The sequence below is a fragment of the Medicago truncatula genome, chromosome 7 (assembly GCF_003473485.1).
Source record: "Medicago truncatula cultivar Jemalong A17 chromosome 7, MtrunA17r5.0-ANR, whole genome shotgun sequence".
In the NCBI taxonomy this organism is placed as follows: domain Eukaryota; kingdom Viridiplantae; phylum Streptophyta; class Magnoliopsida; order Fabales; family Fabaceae; genus Medicago; species Medicago truncatula.
In genome coordinates this window covers 6,993,538-7,016,248 of record NC_053048.1, presented here as the reverse complement: position 1 = coordinate 7,016,248, position 22,711 = coordinate 6,993,538, and the positions used below count along the sequence as shown (strand labels likewise).

At 32.3% G+C, this 22,711-nt stretch overlaps 3 protein-coding genes across 3 annotated transcripts; all 3 read right to left on the bottom strand.

Annotated features, from left to right (window-relative positions):
• Nucleotides 1-58: 58 nt before the first annotated feature.
• LOC11438832 (ethylene-responsive transcription factor ERF113) lies at nt 59-3,147 on the bottom strand. The gene is made up of 2 exons (XM_013592320.3): nt 2,794-3,147; nt 59-786 (listed from the first exon to the last, which is right to left on the bottom strand). Exons 1-2 carry the CDS (start codon nt 2,921-2,923, stop codon nt 386-388), a joined length of 531 nt encoding a protein of 176 aa, XP_013447774.1. The 5' UTR covers nt 2,924-3,147; the 3' UTR covers nt 59-385.
• Nucleotides 3,148-7,078: 3,931 nt separating this feature from the next.
• LOC11441266 (putative disease resistance RPP13-like protein 1) lies at nt 7,079-12,427 on the bottom strand. Its single transcript, XM_024770366.2, has 3 exons — nt 12,169-12,427; nt 7,911-11,591; nt 7,079-7,489 (listed from the first exon to the last, which is right to left on the bottom strand). Exon 2 carries the CDS (start codon nt 11,560-11,562, stop codon nt 9,013-9,015), a length of 2,550 nt encoding a protein of 849 aa, XP_024626134.1. The 5' UTR covers nt 11,563-11,591; nt 12,169-12,427; the 3' UTR covers nt 7,079-7,489; nt 7,911-9,012.
• A 1,741-nt stretch (nt 12,428-14,168) lies between these two features.
• LOC11443305 (ethylene-responsive transcription factor ERF113) lies at nt 14,169-17,248 on the bottom strand. The gene is made up of 2 exons (XM_003621582.4): nt 16,884-17,248; nt 14,169-14,944 (listed from the first exon to the last, which is right to left on the bottom strand). Exons 1-2 carry the CDS (start codon nt 17,011-17,013, stop codon nt 14,544-14,546), a joined length of 531 nt encoding a protein of 176 aa, XP_003621630.1. The 5' UTR covers nt 17,014-17,248; the 3' UTR covers nt 14,169-14,543.
• Nucleotides 17,249-22,711: the final 5,463 nt, after the last annotated feature.

Genomic DNA, 22,711 nt, shown 5'->3' with positions numbered 1-22,711 from the left:
TGATGTAAGAAAAGAGAGTATTCGGACTTAATAAACTTAATATATATATGTATATATATGATCCGAATAATACACAATTTAAATTTGAAACAATTTTCCAATAATCCATTTTCATAAGACACATTAATCCTTGACTCTAGTTTCTTGAACAAAATTGACATAAATATTCTGGATCCGGCTACCATGCACTACCATGCAGGGATTTCCGACATTTACAAGTCGCCACATCGTGACCATTCGATGATCAAGATTGACCGGTTTATATTCAAACTTGGTATTTTGAAATATAAAACTACAAGCTGTATTTTTTTTTACCGTTCAATGTTGATTGTATATCTCAACTACGTGAATGTGTGATTTCCTGATGGCAGGAAATCACTAGATTTTACTCGTCCGGTGGGTGAGGATCTCCTTCTTGTTGTTGATTGAAAAGATGAGAAGCATAATAAGGGAATTCAGCATCACTTTCTAGAATCTGAGCATACTGAAACAAGTTTGGGAAAACTTGTTGATCATGAGAATTAGAAACAGAACCACTTTGTTGAATTGCACTATTAGCACTAGAACTATAACTGTTGCATTGAACAACTCTTTCAGGGAAATTAAGCTTAGCTTTTGTGCCTTTGAATTTGAATGCAGCTTTGTCATATGCAAGAGCTGCATCTTCAGCTGTGTCAAATGTTCCTAACCAAACTCTAGCTGCTTTTTTTGGGTCACGTATTTCAGCTGCCCATTTTCCCCATGGTCTTTGTCTCACTCCTCTATAGTGTGGTTTCTTTTTGGTCTCTTTCATTAACATCACATGCAAAACAAGGAAAAATGAGAATCACAAATTAATTCATTTTTACTTTCATTACAAAAAGATCATATACATGCATATATGGAGTTATATTTGTTTTTCTACGTATTCAAGTCGATTCAATAAGGATTACTCGAGTTCAACCCTGACCGAAACAATATATTTCATTGATTAGACTTTACTTACAATGACCAAACAAAACTCTTTTTTCATGGGGTAAGAAGAATTAAAACTAAAAAATATGATTTTTTTTACATAAATCTAATCGACGTGTTTATTGTACACGTGTGTGAATGTGAAATGCTTAATATAACGAAGGGGACAATCATGAATGTATCGCGAATGACGTGTTGTAACTAGCAAGCCATTATATTTACTTCCATCTCACCCATGTTTTCCACTAAACATGAGTCTAACGGTAACAAATGAATCGTTATGCCTTCGTGATAAAATCTTTCGCTGGAAATAACAACACTCATATTGAATATATAGATTAGGAAACTACTTTTATTTTAGTCATCATGGTATATTTTTATGGAAACATTTTTGTTTGACAAAATATTTATGGAAACATATAATCTTATCGTAGAAACAAAATATAAACTTGATGATTAAAATATAAATACAAGATTAATCGGTATGTATAATGTTAGTTTGATTTGTTCCCCTTCAAAGTGTACATGTCAGTGTCATCGGTGCTATATTTTTCTATTTTATTTTGCGCATGCCCTCCAAAAAGATAATTAATAAACCAAAAAATAATTAGCTTACTTGACCAAGTTATAATTTTTTGAAATAATCCTTCTTTTAAAAATGACTTTGACTATCCAGAAAGTGATTGAGCAACATATAAATCATTTCACATGATATTCAATTTGTGCAATAAAACTGTACTAGTATATATTAGCACCAAAAAGATTAAAAAAAAAAACTTACTATTATATATATGTGGATCATCGAATAGTGTTTTAATCTATATATATACGCAGGAAATTAACCAAAAATTGATATAGTATCAGGGCTAAAAAATATTTATTGAATTTCCAAAGTTGAACTTAATAGCTAGGCATAACCAGATATAAGTAATTGCCAATTAAACTCCTTTTTTTTAATGAAATGAAAATTACTACCGTAACTTATACACAACTGTGAATTATTGAGTTCAAACCCCGATAAATGTTCCATCTAGCAATATCGACATTACTGGTTTAAGTAGACCTTACATAAAAACTTTTGCTTTTTAAAGACAGGAGTTAGAATATAGTTTTTCAAAATAAAATAGAAAAAATATATATCATATAATTGTAACATCTCAGCAAAAGAATAACATAATTTGCCTTATATTAATTATTAATAGTATAAGGTCATGTAGATCAATGGTTATGGATGCAGAAGATAAGCACATTTTCATTTATAATATAAGACTAACATATTCTTACCTGTCGTCCCCGTGAACTTAGCTCAATTGATAGTAAAATTGAGTAATTTATGCAAAAGCAGAGGTTCGAACCCGGAACATTCAACTTATTCACTTTAAATTTAAAAAATGAATTTCTAATCCCTAGACTACTTGAAGAAAAAAAAAATGTATATTTACCTCTAAAATAATAGAAGCAAAGATACTTTGAAAGTAACAAGTATAAATAATTAGCTCAGAATTCAACTTTAATGGATATAATGTAACAAAAATGAACTCAAAATAAGAACGAATATTTCAAAAAAAAAATCAAGTTTGAATCATGATCGAAATAATAATTCATTAAATCTTATGTACCTCATGACTAAATTCCAGATTATCATGACTATTTTTAAAGGGTTCATACCAAATTTTTTTTGGGAAATTAGGTTAAAAAAAGTTGTTCCAATTTTTCCCCAAAAATGGACAAGCTCCAACAATAGCATAAAGTTGTCCCATTTAGAAAATTAACTAAAGTCTAAACATATGCTAAATTTAGACGAACACAAGAAACAAACATACAATTTTAGAAACAAACCTTGATCTATAAGAGGTTGAGGTTGTTGAGAATCTTCATTGACCATAGTAGTTGAGGTTGATTGTGCCATGTGTGGGTTATTATGATTGGTAGATGATGTTCCAATGACTTGAGAGAGAGCAGAAACCATGGTAGACAAATCAGTGTCTGGACACCAATTAGAATTAGATGCATAATAATTATAAGCATCAAACTCATTATTTACTAATGCATACTCCTCTTTCTCTTTAGCCTCTGATGTTTGTGAAGATAGTGGCAACTTTCCATACCTTCTTGGATCCACTTTTAGATTTGATTTTCTCTTCTACTCTCTACGTTGTTGACATGAATATGAATGATATTGGGGTATTAGTGCCCGTACTTATACTAGTTACTCCCTCCATTTTTAAATATAACCAAATTGACTTTTTAGGTTCATTCACTTAATGATGTATGTGGTACATATTATGAATCATATACATCATTAAATGAATGAACCTAAAATGTCAATTTTGCTTATATTTAAAAACGGAGGGAGTAGGTCTTTTTTTATAAGAAAAAGTTTAAGAGAATTGGGTCTTTAGACTCCAAAAAAGTTTCAAGGCAAAGAATACCGACAAATGTACTTAAATATTATCTATTAATGAGATTTTCACATCACCAGCTGAATTCGAATCCATATTCTATACTACCGAAAATTACGAGAATTACGGCGGTTTCTAAAAAATGCCACTATAAACGGTACATTACGTCACTTTTTATGGACACCACTAAATACGGTACATTACGGCGGTTTAACCCGCCTATATATACCTTCTCATTTTGAAACAATACACCATGTATATTATGGTTGAGGAATGGTAGCAACACTCACTTTTCAACACTCTTTCTTGCACTCACTTTTTTTTTTTTTGGTGGATTCAATGTATGTCTCACTACTTTGTGTAGGTTCAATTTTCAAAATATGGACCCACAATAATTTAAACCAATAAGAGAGTGAGTATTAGAGAGAGTGTTCAAAAGAGAGTGTTGGTAGCATATCTCATTATGGTATTTTGAGCCGCCGATATTCACAATTTTACTTTCAATGTCGAGTCATAAAAATTAATGGACTACATGCAAATATGTTCTCAGCACCTGACTACATATTCGGAGACATGAAAATTCTCGTCACTTTATATCGTTACTCCCTCCGTTTCAAATTAAGTGAATCATTTGCTCATTTCACACATAAAATTGTAAAATTAGTCAAGAAGACAATTCAATTCTTTGTGTTACAAAAATCATCTTCTATATACAAACCTGATATAAATAAATAGGATATATGTGGGTTTTTTTGCTTCTTTTTTTGGTGGTGGTCGGGGTTTGAACCTTACACCTTGCATATTTTATACATTGTCCATACCAATTGAGTTAAGCTCACGAGGACGTGATTTTTTTGCTTCTAGCACTATTTAAAAGATTCTAAGATTTTTTTTCATTATTTAAAAACTATTTATTTATAGAAGAAATTAATGGACTACATGCAAATGTGTTCTTTTCATAGAAACCTTAATGTCATTTGTTTCCATTTATGGGAGACTTCTTAATTTTCATATTTAATCAAGCCTCTTTTTAAATTGTGTGATTTTTTCTTGAGTAGAAAATAAAAGGATATTTTAACATTTTAGACATTTTGAACTTGGAACAAAAATGCTTCACATGATCTAGTCAAGGACAAAAATTTCAATTTTTATGGTCTCTTGCCCTGGTTTTTATTGTTTCAACGGTTTTCTATAAGTAAGAAATTAGTGCATATGATAGCCGTAATTTTAAGTCGTGTAGTGTAGTTTGTACTTTGTATACACCGAATATATCCACGCATGATATCTTTGGTCGTTTCCACACCACACTATTCTGTTTTCAATATATAAAATATAATCTAGTCATTAAAAAAACATATATAATATAGTCTTAAAATACATGATTGAAAGAAATCATATATGTCCCCGTGAACTTAACTTTGGTAAGAACATTATATAATATATGCATCGGCCGGGGTTCGAACCCCGTACACTCTACGTTTAAATTGTATGAGCTTCGACTACTAAACTACTTGATAAAAAAAAAAAATCATATACGTATTTAGCTTAGTGTCGTTTACTTACTGTGTTTTCTGTTTCAATTTCTATATATTGACAAAATAAACATATTAAATAATAATTTAAAATGATTTTTTTTAGAGTTTTGAGAAATACTCACTAATAAATAAATGAGATTTTTTCTTAAATTAAAAAGAGAGAATTTAAAAGAAAAAAAATCATAATCAAATGTCATAAGTAGAGAGATTAATTGTATTTTATTTTTAACAAGAGAAAGAGATTGATTTGAGTTCTATTTATATCTAATTTTTGGGTTGAAAGTATAGCGAGCAATGAACGTTCTAGGGACATTCTTGTTGGAATAAAATCTGGTTTATATCTTATCACAATCATTTGACAAGCTGATACATAAGTGTATAAATTTGTGCGGTTTTGTGGCTAGGATCATGCTGCTTCTCACACCTATAGATACCACTATCAACCTACATGTCTTGCCTTGGCTTTACCTTTAGGGACGATTAGGATGGATTTTACTCATCTCACTTCTCAAATTGCTCAAAAACTATACTAGCAAGAATTAACTACCACTCGACTTTTCCAGCGGCAGGTAACTGTCGTTGGTGACTTTTATGATCAGAAAAATCGTTTTAAAAAATGATTGAACCGATTTTTAAAGTTTTTCGCTAAAAAAGCTGACCGCCGTTACCGCTCGTGTAGTTTTTGAGCAATTTCAGAAGTGAGATGAGAAATTTTCCTTTAAGATAGTCCTAGAATCGAATGAGAAACCGTCGCTCAAAGAGACTAATGCGCTCCAAGATCATTTAGAAATTGGGACATTACGTCTTTATCCTAAATCTTAAGCATTACAAATATGAGTTATATCTCTTTTATATTTAATATTTAGCTCATCCATATATAATCGACGTCGAAATAACCACTCACACTTGAAGTCAATAATTCTTCCCCTAAATGAAAATTGTCCATAACATGCACTTGCACCACTGTTATTACCAAGATAACACATCTCCTCTTTAAATTGTTGGGAAGACTTTGGAAATAATGAACTAATACATTAATCCGCTACCGCTCCCTCTAAAGACTATGATATCATTTGTTTGGGGAAACCGAAGGAATGTCAGAAGCAACAAATGATCATTTATTTAGGACCAAAATAGAGCTTGATATCAAATTTGATATAAATCACCTCTCTTATATATTCAAGATTTAACTCATTTATAATCGAAGTAATGCTAATCACTTACATTTGAAATCCAACAACATCTCAGTACCACATTGACACTCCCCTAATTCCTTAAGAACTAATCACTTGCCATAATAACAAAGGTCAAATTTACTTGATTTCACATATTTATTAAAGATACTTGTTAAGTTGTTTGCTAGTAACTATTATATGGTTATGTTTCAAGTATGTGAATCACTATGACCTATTTTCCTTACTTTTGTAGGCTCTCTCTCTCTCTATATATATCTCTCTCTCCATAATAAATTGAATAATAATTGTGGGTGTAAAACTCAAAGTTTAGAGTTAAAATGTATAAAATGAATTTTAAATCCAAAACCAATTATACTTTTTCTTTTACATTCAAAATCAATTATACTTGAACAAATATAAACATGTCAAAATGAATAAATCAATTTTAAAGCATCCAAAATAGAAACCAAACCTATCTAAATGATATGGTATGAATGCAATTTGCGCATGCATTTGCATGTGGGCTTCACGAGAGATTGTTTCTTTTCTTTTCTTTTACCATTTGCAGAATGCTCGCATGCCTTTGACCGTCCTCTCATGTTCATTTTGATACGTAGTTTTGTTTTTTGTTTTGAGAGATTTTGTTACGTAGTTGACTCTTCAAGACACATAGAAGTGTACGGTATATGATCATATCTATAAAAGTTCATTCTTCCTGAAATAATTCCGATCCGAGTCAATTGAAGAATATAGAAGTAGCATGTGGTTGATTTGGTTCAGTAGTAGGATTATTATTATTATCAATCATACATAACTATTAGGCATGAAGATATTTCTTGATTAGCTATTTCTTGATTTACTTACATTTGGCTCTCAATATTCCCTCACATCATTATTCAATTTTCAAAATACTTTCCCAGAAGGACAAAAATGACTGTGCCACCAGAAAATTATTTTCCAATAAAAAGCACAATTTCTCAATAGAGATAGTAGTGATGCAGATAGATAGACCTATTCACAAACTGAGAAACAGTAATCGAAGATTACCAACAGCAAGCAACCATTTTGAATCCAATTAGAAGTATATATCGCAATGAAAAGTAGTGTTCCTACGAAGGAATACACAATGTGCATGAACTATGAAGGAATACACAAACAATAAGCTAAAAAGAGACTGAAAATAAAATGAAACTTCTGAGAAACGACTCAGAGGTTGAAGAGGATGCCCGAGCCAACATCACACAATGCATATCTCTCTACAAAGCTATGACTCTTTCTCTAACACATTCCTCGATTCCATTACATTACTCTTTCTCGAACCAACATTTGAGGAATGTTGCAGACTTCTTGCAAAATTGTTGGATTTCTTCTCATGATGGCAATTTTGTGCAAAGTATGGCCTTCTCCAGATTTCTTCTCAAGCCTAAAAAACATCATTGTATTCAGAAGACAGTCATAAATACTTCTAGTATGTTTTTTTTTTAAGGTTCTCATAAATAAGCATGCTTCTAGACTAATTAACATATGAACATTGACAAGCATGAATGTCCGGGACAATTTATTCTGTTAAAATACCAAGATGACACCTTTTTTTTTTTTTTTTTTTTTTTGTATAAATAGGTACTAATAGAATTTGAAAATAAAGAATGGCATTAAATGTTTTAAATAAATTCTGTTAATGAAGCGCTGAAATTAGAGAACTTGAACTTATGATGATGATGATGATGATGATGATCAGGAGAGAGCTGTGCAGTGTGGAAAATAAAAGAGAAACAAGAAAAACATAAACTATGGCTTAGAAAACAAAACACCAATGAAATTCAGCAAAATATTGCCACAGATACCATTTAGGGCGGGAGACACCAAAAATTTCATCTTCGCTTCTTGAGACTTGAAATTTGTGCAAGAAATGCCTTCCCTTAGTGTATGAGTCATTGTGAAAGCCCAGTCTTAGTTATGCTTCTGGTTATTGATACATTGAAGAACTGTTGCATGTGAAAACACACGAGAATCTGGTAGCACGAGAATATGCTATGAGGACACTGTTGGAAAAATTTCAATGTCAGGGATTTGACGAATTGTATGCCAACGATCTCCTCCCTCCTTTCGGTACTGCTGCTCCAGTAATGGACAATCGCTAATAACCAACCTAGAAAGGGAGTTCGGTATACCTTCCTCTGGCAAGCGCTCAAGACTAGGGCATCTTCCAATATATAGAACTTTAAGAGATTTGAGGTGGAGAAGACCCTTGTAGTTCATTATTCTTAGCTTTGAACATTTATCCAAAAAAAGGGTGTGAAGAGTTGGTGGCAGCAGACTCTCCTCTGGGAACGACTCCATGGTTTTAAAGTCATCACAAACAATGAAATATTTCAAGGAATTTAGTTGGAACAAATCCCAGTCCTCTCTCGAAGCAATTAACTTTGGGCAATTATTTATTTCAAGTTTTCTCAAGTTGGAAGGCAAACCTCCCTCAGGAAATGATTCTAGCTCTGGACAATCTCTCAGCTTGAGAGAATCAAGATTGGTGAACAAGTGTAGTGAAAAAGGCAACAAGGAGGATTGCCAACCTTTTAAATAAAGTATGCGAAGAGAATTATAGCAACGCAAATCCAAAGAGGGACACTCTATGAAACCACTAAAGTCCAACTCTAATTCTTCAAGAATGCCATTACTGAGTAAATTCTGCTCCACAGAGAACTCAATGTACCGATTTTTATGAAGGATAAACCTTTCCAAGCTGGATGGCAATTCATTTACAAAAATTCTATAACATTCCCGTAGATTCAAAATTCTGATATTATCCACCTTGGAAATTGATACCTCCAACTGTTCGCAATCTTGGATTCTCAAACTTTGCAAAGAAAGAAGGTTTTGAGGCAGGAACCTTTTCAATTTGGGACAATGGTCTATATAAAGCTCTTTGAGCAAGGGAAACCGTTCAAGTTAAAACCATTCCTTCCATTCGGGCATATTCCCAAATTCCAAAAATTCAAGGGACCTGAACGGAACTAATGTTGAACAATCGCCGTAGAACTCTTCACCGATGATCTTTATTCCATTACAACCTGAAATGAAAAGCTCCTTGAGACATGGGAGCTGTCCAAGTGGCGGAAACAGGGAACAAAATCCACAATTCTGCAGGATAAGAGATACTAAGTTAGGTAAATGAGAACACCTTAGCCAATTTGGAAAGCTGCTGCCATTGTAGTATTTGATGGTGAGCCTCTGTAGGTTGCTATTTGGTCGAAGAGCCTCAAAGACATCCAATTCTCTTCCATTGTTATTGAATTTCAAACTGTCACCATAATCCATATATAACTCTTTTAGATGTTTCTTATCTTTCAAATTTGCTTCTGCAGCATCTGCGGGATTAATGACATGTTCCAACCCTGAAATGTGAAGTCCTCCTTGAAGATGATTAAGATTATCCAACTCCTTAATATCAGACCCATTCTTCTCTCCCACTACAAAATTAGTCAGTGTCTGAAGATGGTTTAGCTTCCCTATCTTCTTTGGCATCTTCTTAATATCAGTGCTATTCATATTAAGATGACGTAAACTGTCGAGTTTGTAAAAATCTGAAGGGAGTTCGGTCAATTCAGTACAGCCTTCCAGTGTTAGTGTCTCTAAATTACACATCTTACATATGGAATTAGTCAACCTTTTAATCTTATTGTAACTCAGGTCTAGATAGCGCAAAAGCTTTAAATTGACTATCTCATCTGCTAACTCTGTGAGTTCACAACCATAGAATGACAACATCCGCAAATATTTCAGTTTTGAAAATAGATCACGTTGCACGTTGTTGCTCATCATGAAGCAATTGTCAAATTCATAACCCTTGAAATCGCAAAAGTCATGTCGTCCTACCAATAGGCTGCGTAATCCCTTAATCATATAAATGTGCTTCAATATTCTAGCACCATCTTCCAAACCAAGGGAGCACCAAATATGACGTGTCCTTTCAGATATATCTTGCACCCTATCACCCTCAATTTGTAAGCAAAATTTTTGGGACTCTGATTTAGCTAAATCATTTACAAGATCATGCATGCATAATCCCATATGACCAAATATCGACTCTGATTGTTGGAAAAATGAAATGGACTCTAGATCATCCAAGAATTCATTACCCAACTCTTGTTCACTTTTGTCTCTTCCGCAACATTTCAGCAAACCTTCAGCCATCCAAAGGTTGATCAATTCATCTTTTTCAAATTTATAACCCTTGGGAAATATGGAACAATATGCAAAACAACGCTTTAGATTGGAAGGGAGATTATGATAACTCAATCTCAATACCGAGTTAATTTCATCATTGCCCTTCGATACATGCCACATATCAGTTTCCAATATCTTAAACCATTCACCCTGAGAAAATTTTCTTTGCAAGAGATTCCCCAATGTTTTCACGGCTAAAGGCAACCCTCCACATTTGTCTACAATCTCCTTGCCAATCGATTCAAGATTTGGATAGTCAAACACATTTTTTCCTCGAAAAGCATGTTTCACAAATAAACTCCAACAATCTTTCTCCTCCAAATTCTTTAAAAGAAGTTGATGGTCAGATTTCATGACCAATGCAACGTTTTTGTCACGTGTTGTCACAATAATCTTGCTTCCTAAAAATCCATGGTTGAAAGAAAGTAGTAATTGCTCCAAACACTCCTCATTCCCTTTCCACACATCATCTAGAACAAGCAGAAATCTCTTGACGGATAGTGTCTTTTGTAGTTGACAAATGAGTGGATCCAAGTCTTCACCGTCTGCAAAAGAATGGAATGACCTAAGAATTGTTTTGGTGAGTCCAACAGCATCAAATGATTTTGAGACATGGACCCAAGCTTTAAGGTCAAACTGTTTCTCCATCCTCTGGTCATTGTAGACAAGCTGAGCAAGGGTGGTCTTCCCCATCCCACCCAAACCCACTATGCTGATTATTGATACTTGGTTGTCGTTGTCTTTGTATGAAAGCAAATGGTTGATTATTTCTTCTTTCTCACCCTCTCTACCATATATGCAAGATTTATCCACCAGAGATGCAGTTGGCGATCTTTTTGAGGATTGCTGGCTAACTGCACCTTCAAAACTACTGCAACTTCCACTACCTGTCAATCCCAACACATCCTTTTGCTCTACGAGAAATTTTAGTTTGTCGAGCAAATCATTGATCCTAGGTTCATATCGATTAGTCAAAGTTGAAAGGATGCGTTGCACCTTGATCTTTCGTTGTGAGTTTGTAGCAATCTCATCCAACAATTGATCTACTTCATATACCTCATGTTTTAGACGATCAAGCCAAATCTTCACGTTTGGGTTTTGGTACTGTTTTGTCTCTGCATCATCCAACAATTGATTGATAGAATTCATTGTGATTTCAAGTTTTTCAACCAACCCTTTATTGAAGAGATCTTTGAAATCTCTTGAGGCAAACCTCTCAAGAGTGACTTGAAAGAACGACGAAAGAAATGCTCCAGCAATCAGCTCTGCCATGATATTGTGGTCAAAGCCAGAGAGGCTCACTGCAAGATATATATAAATATGTTATCTTCTGTTAAGCAAAATGAAACAAGAACTATGCACACACACTTGTAACATACAGTAACTAAACAATTTGTCACTTGTAAATTTCGTCATCGCTAAAAGTGCAGAGAGTCCGAATGATTTCTCTGGTTGCTTACCCAATTAGATAATTCTTGCATAATCACATTCCAACTATTAAACTTCATATAATATTAAAATTAAAGCATGAATTTTTCTAATATATCATGTGCTCTTAGTTCATTGTATCTAATAAACACCGTGTTCAACCAAGTGATTAAGCTCAAGTAGTTAATGAACTTCAATTAAGAATGAATCATATAAATGAACATGAGTTTGAATTATGGGTGGAAAGATCTTTGGTCCTAACTTCTAAGTTAACTCTGTATTACTATTATGTGTATTGGTTTTTGCTCTAAATAAGATTGAGTAACACTAGAAAAAGTGCAAATAGCTTGAAATTGAAAATTATTAGCATATGGATTGAAGCAAAGGAAACAAAAATTAAAAATAACATAAAAATAGTGTACTATTAAAGAGATAATTTGAGAGAATTACCTGAGCTTGTTTCTACTAATAGAATCTGGAATCACCGCAGAAAAAGAAAAAAAGAATATAGAGAGTGAGTGATTAAAAGAAGATAAGGGTTGTAAGAGAGAAACACGTTTTTTGTATCAAACCAGCCAACTCTGTCTCGTCAAAGGAACATAAATCCAACACCTACTACCATCACATGATGATGTTCATTTATTGGGAATCATCTACCACTTGCACTTTGTTCACATGTATCAAGACTATGCACTTTGTTCATTTACGTATAGGTTAAATGAACACAGTCCTTTGTTAATTGTTACTTATTTGATCCTTGCAAATTGGTCATGTACTCGTTAATTCTTGCAAACTAGCCTTGCAATTATTAATCATTTAAAATTTCGTCCTTTGACCAACTTAATCACTGCCACACATGAAATTTCAATTTTGCCCTTAAGAAGAGGACAAAATATTGAAGAAAGAATTGGAAACCCAGGGGTAAAATTGGAATTTCATGTGGCGTGACAGTGATTAAGTGGGGAGAGGGACAAAATTTTAAATGATTAAACAATGCAAGGGTAAATTGTCAGGATTAACGATTACAGGGACCAATTTTTAAACGACCCCTAATTGCAAGGATCAAATACATATTTAAGCCTTGTTAATATTATACATCTTATTTCAACCATATTTTTTTACCATTATTTTTTCCACACTATTTATTTCTCACGTGGCTTTTTTTTTTCTTTTCAAAATATCTTTAGTTTGGATTATATAATCTGAATTATATTATCTAGAATTCAAATGATCTCGGTAGAGCACACAATAAGAGTATCGCTTTGTCTTCGCCCTCAGGTTTCACCTCAATGTTCTCCAAATCATCAAGTATTTTATTGAACTCCGTTAATTGCTCTGTTACGGTCTTTGACTCCACAATCTTGAATGAGGAGAGTTGTTGCTTAAGGAATTGCCTATGAGCCAAAGATTTGGTCATATACAATGACTGCAACTTTGACCACATCGACGCCACAATAGGTTCCTTCGCGACATCCCTCAAAATTTTATCCCCGAGGCACAAGACAATGACACTCCTAGCCTTGTCCACCATTAAGGTGTTTACAATGTTTCCCACCCCAAGAGAACCCTAGTCAAAGACACTCAATCCTAAAGTTACCTCCTTTGATTTCTCAAGTTTTCCCCTCTTTAAGCTCTCCTTCAAAATATGCAAAGAAACACTTAAACAATAGTTTTCAGTTGTCAAAAACGTGTCACGATTGGCCAAATCGTGACACGGTTGATGCGTATGACCCAAGGTACGATCAACCTTATCCTAAAAACGTGTCAAGCATGCCAAAAATCGTGTCACGATTGCCTAAAATTGTGTCACAATTGGACCCTCAAAAAACCATGCTCACGGCCCTGCAAAATCGTGACACGGTCCACAAATCGTGTCACGATTTGGAACTTTTTCCAAAACCATTTTTGAGTCAAATTTCAACAATGCTAATATTAAAAAACATGAATCCGATCGAAAGAGAGAGTACTTCACAAAACATATTTTTCCAATAAATACTATATTTTTTTGCTCCACAATGGAAGTATCGTTTAGGTACCAAGTCTTGAAGGACAAGACCCTTTCATTGTGGATGGTTTTATGCATTAATGACTTCATGCAATTTTTTGGATCAGTTATTCTATCTGATATTCATATTTTCTTAGCCTCTCTGTTTGATTTGCTTGTAATGAGGATGAGATTAGTTTAAATTTTTAAGTCTCATTGTCTCTCTTTCTTTATTGTTTATTTTTGGAGGGTGTACATTTTGGACAAATCCATTTTGAGTCCTATGTATATTTGCATCGTGACTTCAGTGTCGAATGTTGTTGTCATCGATACCTTTCTAACATGTACTGTTTTAATGTGTCAATATCATATTTTGAAAAATGTGAGAGCTAGATGAAAGACAGATTGCAAAGTCAAAGATGTTAAAATAGAAGAGGTGAAGTCGCCCGATCATATGGATTAGATGTAAGAAAAGAGAGTATTCATTCTCACTCTAATTATATATATATATATAGTTTAATAATACACTTATAAAATTTAAATTTGAAACAATTTCTCAATAATACATTTTTCATAAGACATAAATGACATAAAGATTCTCGATGGCTACCATGCAATCAAGGATTCCTGACATTTACAAGTCGCAACATCGTGACCGTTTTTTTTCTTCTTTCAAAATACTGTTTGACGATCAAGATTGGTAGGTTTACATTCAAATTTGGTATTTTGAATTATAAATCTACAACCTGTATTTTTTTTACCGTTCGATCTTGATTGTACAAACACCGATATCTCAACTATGTGAATGTGAGATTTCCTGATTGCAGGAAATCTCTAGAGTCTACTCGCCCGGTGGGTGACGATCTCCTTGTTGTTGTTGATTGAAAAGATGAGAAGCATAATAAGGGAATTCAGCATCACTTTCTAGAATCTGAGCATACTGAAACAAGTTTGGGAAAACTTGTTGATCATGAGAATTAGAAACATAATCACTTTGTTGAATTGCATTATTAGCAGTAGAACTATAACTGTTGCATTGAACAACTCTTTCAGGGAAATTAAGCTTAGCTTTTGTGCCTTTGAATTTGAGTGCAGCTTTGTCATATGCAAGAGCTGCATCTTCAGCTGTATCAAATGTTCCTAACCAAACTCTAGCTGCTTTTTTTGGGTCACGTATTTCAGCTGCCCATTTTCCCCATGGTCTCTGTCTCACTCCTCTATAGTGTGGTTTCTTTTTGGTCTCTTTCATTAACATCACATGCAAAACAAGAAAAAATGAGAATCACAAATCAATTCATTCTTACTTTCATTCATTGCAAAAAGATCATATACATGCATATATGGAGTTATATTTGTTTTTCTACGTATTTATATTTGTTTTGCAAAAAGATCACAAATTAATTCATTCTAAAGTGTGGCATCAATAGGAAGTACTTAGTTAAACCCTAGCTAAGTCAATATTTATTTTATATAAGTATCTGGAACAATCATTGATATGACTTTACTAACAAAACTCTTTATGCACGATATAAGAAGAATTTAGACTAAAAAAATGTTTTTTTTCTTACATAAATCTATGTCGACATGTTTATTATACACATATATGTGAATGTGAAATGCGTAATACAACGGAGTTAAAATTCTCTCCTTTTATCCATTTCTACCATTTGGAGAGATAAAGACACACAAAAAATAATTAATAGACCATTATATTTACTTCCACGTCACTCATGTTCTCCACTAAACATGAGTCTAATGGTAATAAATGATTCGTTATGCCTTTGTGATAAAAAAAAAAAAAAAATTTGTTGGAAATAGTGAATGTGATTATATACTCCCTCCGGTCTCGAATGTAAGAAACAAAACAAAAAAATTGTTGGTCTCAAATGTAAGCAAAAGTATACAAAAATCATCCTATTAAATGTTACTATTCCAATTTTAACCTCATTTACTTTATCCAATTTGTTTCACATTCTCATGTTTAACGCATTCCAAAGATTTTTCATTAGTGGAGTTCAAAAGTCATATTTCCAAGACAAGGGCATAACAGGAAAAATGGTATTTTTTACAATGACTCAATCCACTTTCTTAATATGTGTGATTTTTTTTTTTGTTTCTTACATTCAAGACCGGAGGGAGTTTAAATTATGACATTATTTTTACTTTAGTCATCATCGTATTATTTTTTTTTTAAATATTTAACTTTACCGTAGAAGCAAAATACAAGATTAATCGGTATGTATAATGTTTATTACTAGTCAAAGTTTCCACATGTTCCCCTTCAAAGTGTACATGTCAGTCTCATCGGTGCTATATTTTTCTATTTTATTTTGCGCATGCCTTCTAATAAGATAATTAACGAACCAACAAATAATTAGCTTACTTGACTTAATTATAATTTTTTGAAATATTCCTTCTTTTAAAAAATGACTTTGACTATGGAGAGAGGGATTGAGCAACATACAAATTTTTTATTTTCTTTCGCCTACTGTGTAGTAGCTTGTCTGAGTTATTGTAACATGTGAACATTTTATCTTCCTTTGATACGTCTTGTATTGGTGGAACTTTTGTTGATTTTTAATATATTTGCTTAGCTTTTTAAGCACATTTTCATTTATTATAAGACTAACATATACTTAATTGTCATCCTCGTAAGCTTAACTCAGTTGGTAAGGATATTACATAATATATGCAGAAGTCGGGGTTCGAACTTCAAATACCCCCACTTATTCATCTTAAAACGTTGAATTTCTAATCACTAGACTACTTGAAGGAAAAAAAATGTATTTTATCCATAACAAAAGAAACATATTGCTTTGAAAGCAACAAGTATAAATAGTTAGCTCATAGTTCAACTTTAATGGGTATAATGTAAAACGAATAACTCAAAATAAGAACGAATATTTCAAGAAAATTCAAGTTTAAATCATGATTGAAACAATATTTTGATTAAATCTTATTTACCTCATGACTAAATTCCAGATTATCATGACTATTTTTAAAGGGTTCACACCATTTTTTTTTTTTTTGGGAAATTAGGTTAAAAAAAGTTGTTCCAATTTTTCCCCAAAAATGGACAAGCTCCAACAATAGCATAAAGTTGTCCCATTTAGAAAATTAATTAAACATATGCTAAATTTAGATGAACACAAGAAACAAACATACAATTTTAGAAACAAACCTTGATCTAGAAGAGGTTGAGGTGGTTGAGATTCTTCATTGACCATAGTAGTTGAGATTGATTGTGCCATTTGTGGGTTATTATGATTGGTAGATGATGTTCCAATGACTTGAGAGAGAGCAGAAACCATGGTAGACAAATCAGTGTCTGGACACCAATTAGAATTAGATGCATAATAATTATAAGCATCAAACTCATTATTTACTAATGCATACTCCTCTTTCTCTTTAGCCTCTGATGTTTGTGAAGATAGTGGCAACTTTCCATACCTTCTTGGATCCACTTTTAGATTTGATTTTCTCTTCTACTCTTTACGTTGTTGACATGAATATGATCTTGAGGTATAGTGCTCGTACTTATACTAGCTAGGTCTTTATTTATAAGAAAAAGTTTAAGCAAATTAAATTGGGTGTTTAGAGTCAAAAAAATTATTAAAATAAAGAGTATTGATAAATATACTTAGATATTATTTATTAACGAGATCTTCACATCAGTTGTAGGATTCAAATTCAGATCCTAGTGGAACATGATTTTAATGGTTTTTTTTATACTTAAAATATATTAAAATGCTAGCATGTGCCTTTATGACACATGTTAAGCATTCCACTGTATTAAAAATTGCGTTAATTTATTACTCAAAATGTTGAATATTAATTTTTTTCTTGATAAATTCTTACTATTAGTGGAATGCTTAACATGTGTCATAAGGGCACAAGTTAGCATGATCCATATATATTAGTTTTTATTGTTTCATATTATGTGAGACTTCTTAATCTCTAATAGTTTTTTGTTCATATTTTAACCCTCCTATTCTCGGGAGAAGAGGGTCTTGATAATTCAGAGTTTGGTGGCGAAGTAAGTATAATCTTAACTAAAATTATTTCATTAAAAAATTAAACTCGAGTTCTTTAGAACAATTCGTTCTCATTTAGACTACATGATATGAGAATTTCTCTTAAAAGATCCTTTCACTTGTCCATATCCCATACTCCAATTTAGTTTCCCTCATATGATAAGCATTTGCACCCGCCGTAATTTTTAGTGTAGTTTGTACTTTGTATACACCGAATATAGTCCAATTGTCTTCTTTGATATATATCCACGCATGATCTTTGGTCGTTTGCACACCACACTATTCTCCTTTCAACATATATAGTCTTATAATACATGATTGAAAGAAATCATATATCTTGACTGTATGATTATTTCTTTTAGAGGGAAATCATATTTTTGTTATGATTTATTCATTGTTTTCACTTAAAAGTTAAAACTATATATAATCTTTCCCAAATAAAATACCTCTACATATTTAGCTTAGTGCCGTTTTTTTTTTGTGGTGGCCGGAGTTGAACCCCAGACCTTGCATATTTTATGCATTGTTCATACCAATTGAGTTATGCTCACAAGAACAGCTTAGTGTCGTTTACTTACGGTGTTTTCTGTTTCAAATTCTATTGAGAAAATAAACATATTAAAGAACATTTTAAAATATTGTTTTCAGAGTTTTGAGAAATACTCACTAATAAATGGGAATTTAAAAGAAAAAAATCATAATCAAATGTCATTTCAGCTACCCACATCCAAAGTAAAAATAAAAATTGTTGCTTTTTTACTCAAAATGTTAGAAAATACAATGCGTAAGTTATTTGGTGATTGTGATTCTTAAATTTCCTTCAAACTATGTAGAAAAAGATTGATTGTTTTTGTTTTTGTTTTTAACAAGAGAAAGAGATTGATTGTGTTCTATTTGTATCTAATTTTTGGGTTGAAAATATAGCAAGCAATGAACGTTCTAGGGCCATTCTTGTTGGAATAAAATCTGGTTTATATCTTATCACAATCATTTGACAAGCTGATACATAAGTGTATAAATTTGTGCGGGTTTTGTGGCTAGGATTATGCTGCTTTTCACACCTACAGATACCTCTACTAACCTACATACCTTGGCTTTAAATTTAGGGGCCTTTAAAATAGCCCTACAATGGTATGAGAGACCATCGGGAACAACAACAGACTAATGCATTCTAAGATCGGTTAGAAATTGAGACATTACATCTTTATCCTAAGATTTAAGCATTAAAAAATATGAGTTATCTCTCTCATATATATTTAATATTTAGCTCATCCAAATATTATTTATGACATCGAAATAATCACTCATACATGAACTCAACAATCCTTCCCCCAAGTGCAAATCTTCCGCAACATGTACTTGCACCGCTATTATTACCAAGAGAACACACCTCCTCTTTAAATTGTTGGGAAGACTTTTGAAACAATGATCTAACACATTAATCTGCTGCCGCTCTCCCTCAAGATTGTGATACCACTTGGGGAAGATCGAAGAGTATCAGAAGCAACAATGGATCATTGATTCAAGACCACAAGAGAGCTTGATATCAAATTTCCACTAAAAAATACAACACATTAGGTAGAAATCACCTATGTTATATATTCAACATTTAGCTCATTTATAATCGAAGTAATACTAATCGCTCAAATTTAAAATCCAACAATATCTCAGGATTACATTAACACTCCCCCCAATGACTTTGATACTAATTACTTGCCATAATAATATATGTCAAATTTACTCGATTTCACATATTTATTTAAGACACTTATTAACTTGTTTGCAAATAAATAATATTTGATGGTTATGTTCCAAGTATGTGAATCACTAATAATTGACCTCATTATGTTGTAATTATGTGTAGTTAGTTATGATTTTGATGTAAATAATTGACCCGATTGGTTATATTAGGTTTGTTTCATTATATGGATGAGTTTATTCCCGCACTTAATGTTTTTCCAACATTCAATGGTGAAATTGGTTATTTGATTTAGAAAGTGTCAGACATAGACTTTTTATCTCAGGAATATGGAATAAATTTATTTGTATTGTAGATGATATATAGTTGCAAGACATAAGGCTATATTTACAAATCATAAACCATTATCGAAACTTAATGATATCATATTGTTTAATTGAACGAGACATAAAAAATTAATAGACACGATAGATCTTTCATTATGTGCTAGACGTGAAGATGTATGAACTAGTAATATTAACTAAATTTTTTTTGTAGTTCACTAAAATAATCAATTGACTTTTATCTTCTAATTAGATAAACCGATAATATTAATTTGAAAAATAATAATAAATATATCTAATAAAATGTTTTAAAAAATAAATAAATACATCTAATAATGAGTAGAACAATCAAACAACTCATGAGTTAGCATCCATCCCAAATAAAGCAAAGGTAAGATTGATCCTTATGAGGATAGATTACTTGGTAGGGACAATACACTCTACTCCCTCTGTTTTAAAATAAGTGTTGTTTTAGCAAAAAAGAAATTGGTTTAAAATGAACGTCACTTTCAGTTTTTAATTTAATAATAACTTTTTCTTTTCAATTGTACCCTTCAATTAATATTATATACTTCCAAAGTATTATTTTTTTCTTTAATGAAAAACAAACCAATGGTTGATTAGGATAATTTGATAAAATAACATGTCTCTTTCTTTTAATTAATGTATTTCTTAATATATGCGTAAAAAATTTAAACGACATTCATTTTAAAACGGATGGATTAATATTTATAGATTGGAGTTCAAACTCCGAACATCTCACTTATTCATCTCAAATGTAAATTCTATTGACTTAGTTACTTGACAAAAAACCAAAGGTATCCCTAAATAAACCAAAGGTAAGTTTGAGGAAAAAGAAAGATCAAAGAAAATTTGTAGCATTCATGACTGATAGATCATGTTGCATAAAGTACATGCGAGCCGCAAAGTGTGTTTGTGTTGTGGTGATAAAAGTTAATTTTATATATGAATCAATTTTTTATTTTAGTTAAAAATGAGTCTAATATAAAATGGTTTGTATTCATTTAAAAGAAAATGAATTAAATAATAAATTTAAATGTAAAAATTATGTAATATACATCTAAATATGTTAAAATAAATTTTATACATGTAAAATCAATTTAAATTTTGAAGCATCCTAAAATAGAACCAAACCTATCCAAATGATATGATATGAATGCAAATTGCGCATGCATTTGCATGTGGGCATCACGAGAGATTGTTTTCTTTTCTTTTTCTTTACCATTTGCAGACTGCTCGCATGCTATGACCGTCCTCTCATGTATATATGCAACTTGCTTGCTTTGTTTCCTTCCCACTTTCACACCTTCCTTTGTCAACATCACACTCACCACATGCAGGTTGTGGGGCCATAATACAAGTTACAACTGGAGGAGGTCTTGATTGAGAGTATACAAGACAAAAACTTAAGAAGAAGAAGAAGAACATTTATTTTAGGAAAATAAATTACAGAATAAAATTATGATAATTATGAAATCCGGATACTCTAAATATGGAGACGTACTTGTATCAGATATTAATATTTTATGGATACTTATAGATACGTATCTATGAAGTATCAAAATTAATTATTTTAATTTAAAATATATATTTTATCGGATGCTTATAAGATCTCAACAAATACACACATATATTTATTAAATACTTCACAGATGTGTATCTTGGAAAAAATGAAGAGTAAAAAAGTGAGATCGTGGTGTGAGAATTCAAGCACAAGGAGTGCTAGAGAAGAACTAAAGTAGAAGAAATATTTGTTACATTAGGTTAACAATGAAAAAACTTGAATTAATAGGGACACTATTTATCTCAAAAGGGAGGATAGAGGTTTGGGGTCAGGATGATTAGGGAGTTTAACATGTCTTTACTTGGTAAATGGTGTTGGAGGTTGTGGGAGAAAGAAGGTTGTTTGAGGCATAAAGTTTTAGCAGCGCGTTATGTGTAGAGGGTGGATCTCTAAACGATGGGAGGAGATTAGCTTCGGTGTGGTGGAATAATTTGCTTAGCATTCAGAGAGGTGATGAAGAGGGGGTTGGTAGTTGGTTTACGGATCATATTTGACGTGAGGTGGGGGATGGAGTGAGAACTTTATTTTGGTGGGATCTTAGGTTGGAGGGAGAAATTTTGAAGGATAGATTCAATCATTTTTTTTTATCTTTCTGATAACAAATTAGCAACTGTGGCAGACATGTTTTCGTTAGAATGGAGGGAGGAGAGGCTTGGAAATGGCGTTGTTGGCTTGGGAGGAAGAAATGGGGAGAGAATATTGTGTTATTTTATTACCAATTGTTTTGCATGATGATATGAATGACAGGTGGATTTGGCAACTTCATACCTCTTCAAAATACAACGTTACTAGCGTCTACAACTTTTTGACATCAAGGGACCAACCTTCAAACAATGATCATAATACTCTTATTTGGCACAAGGAGGTTCCTCTAAAAGTTAACATCTTTGTGTGACGCCTTTTGCAAAACCGTCTTCCAACAACCGATAACTTAATCAGGCGAAGGGTCCTTCAACCAAATACGTTTTTTTTTCTCAGGAGGTTGCGGCTCACAAGAGGAATATGATCATATGTTTTTTTACCTGTGGCTATTTTGGACAAATTTGGTATGAAATTTATAATTGGCTCGGAGTGGTTTCAGCTACACTAGCTCGAGTAAATGATTACTTGCTTCTTTTCTGATCGTTAGGTGGCTTCTCAAAAAATATTTGTTCTGATTTTTACTTAATTTCGCTTTCTTGCTTTGGATTATTTGGCGTGACAACAATGCTAGTTTTTCAACAAAATGGGAATTCAATCATTCAACTTATTGAAAAAGTTAAGCTCCAATCCTTCTGGTGGTTGAAGGCAAATCATTTTAATTTTTCTTTTAATTATCATATGTGGTGGCTTAATCCTCTTTTATGTTTGGAAGTTATCACTTAATTT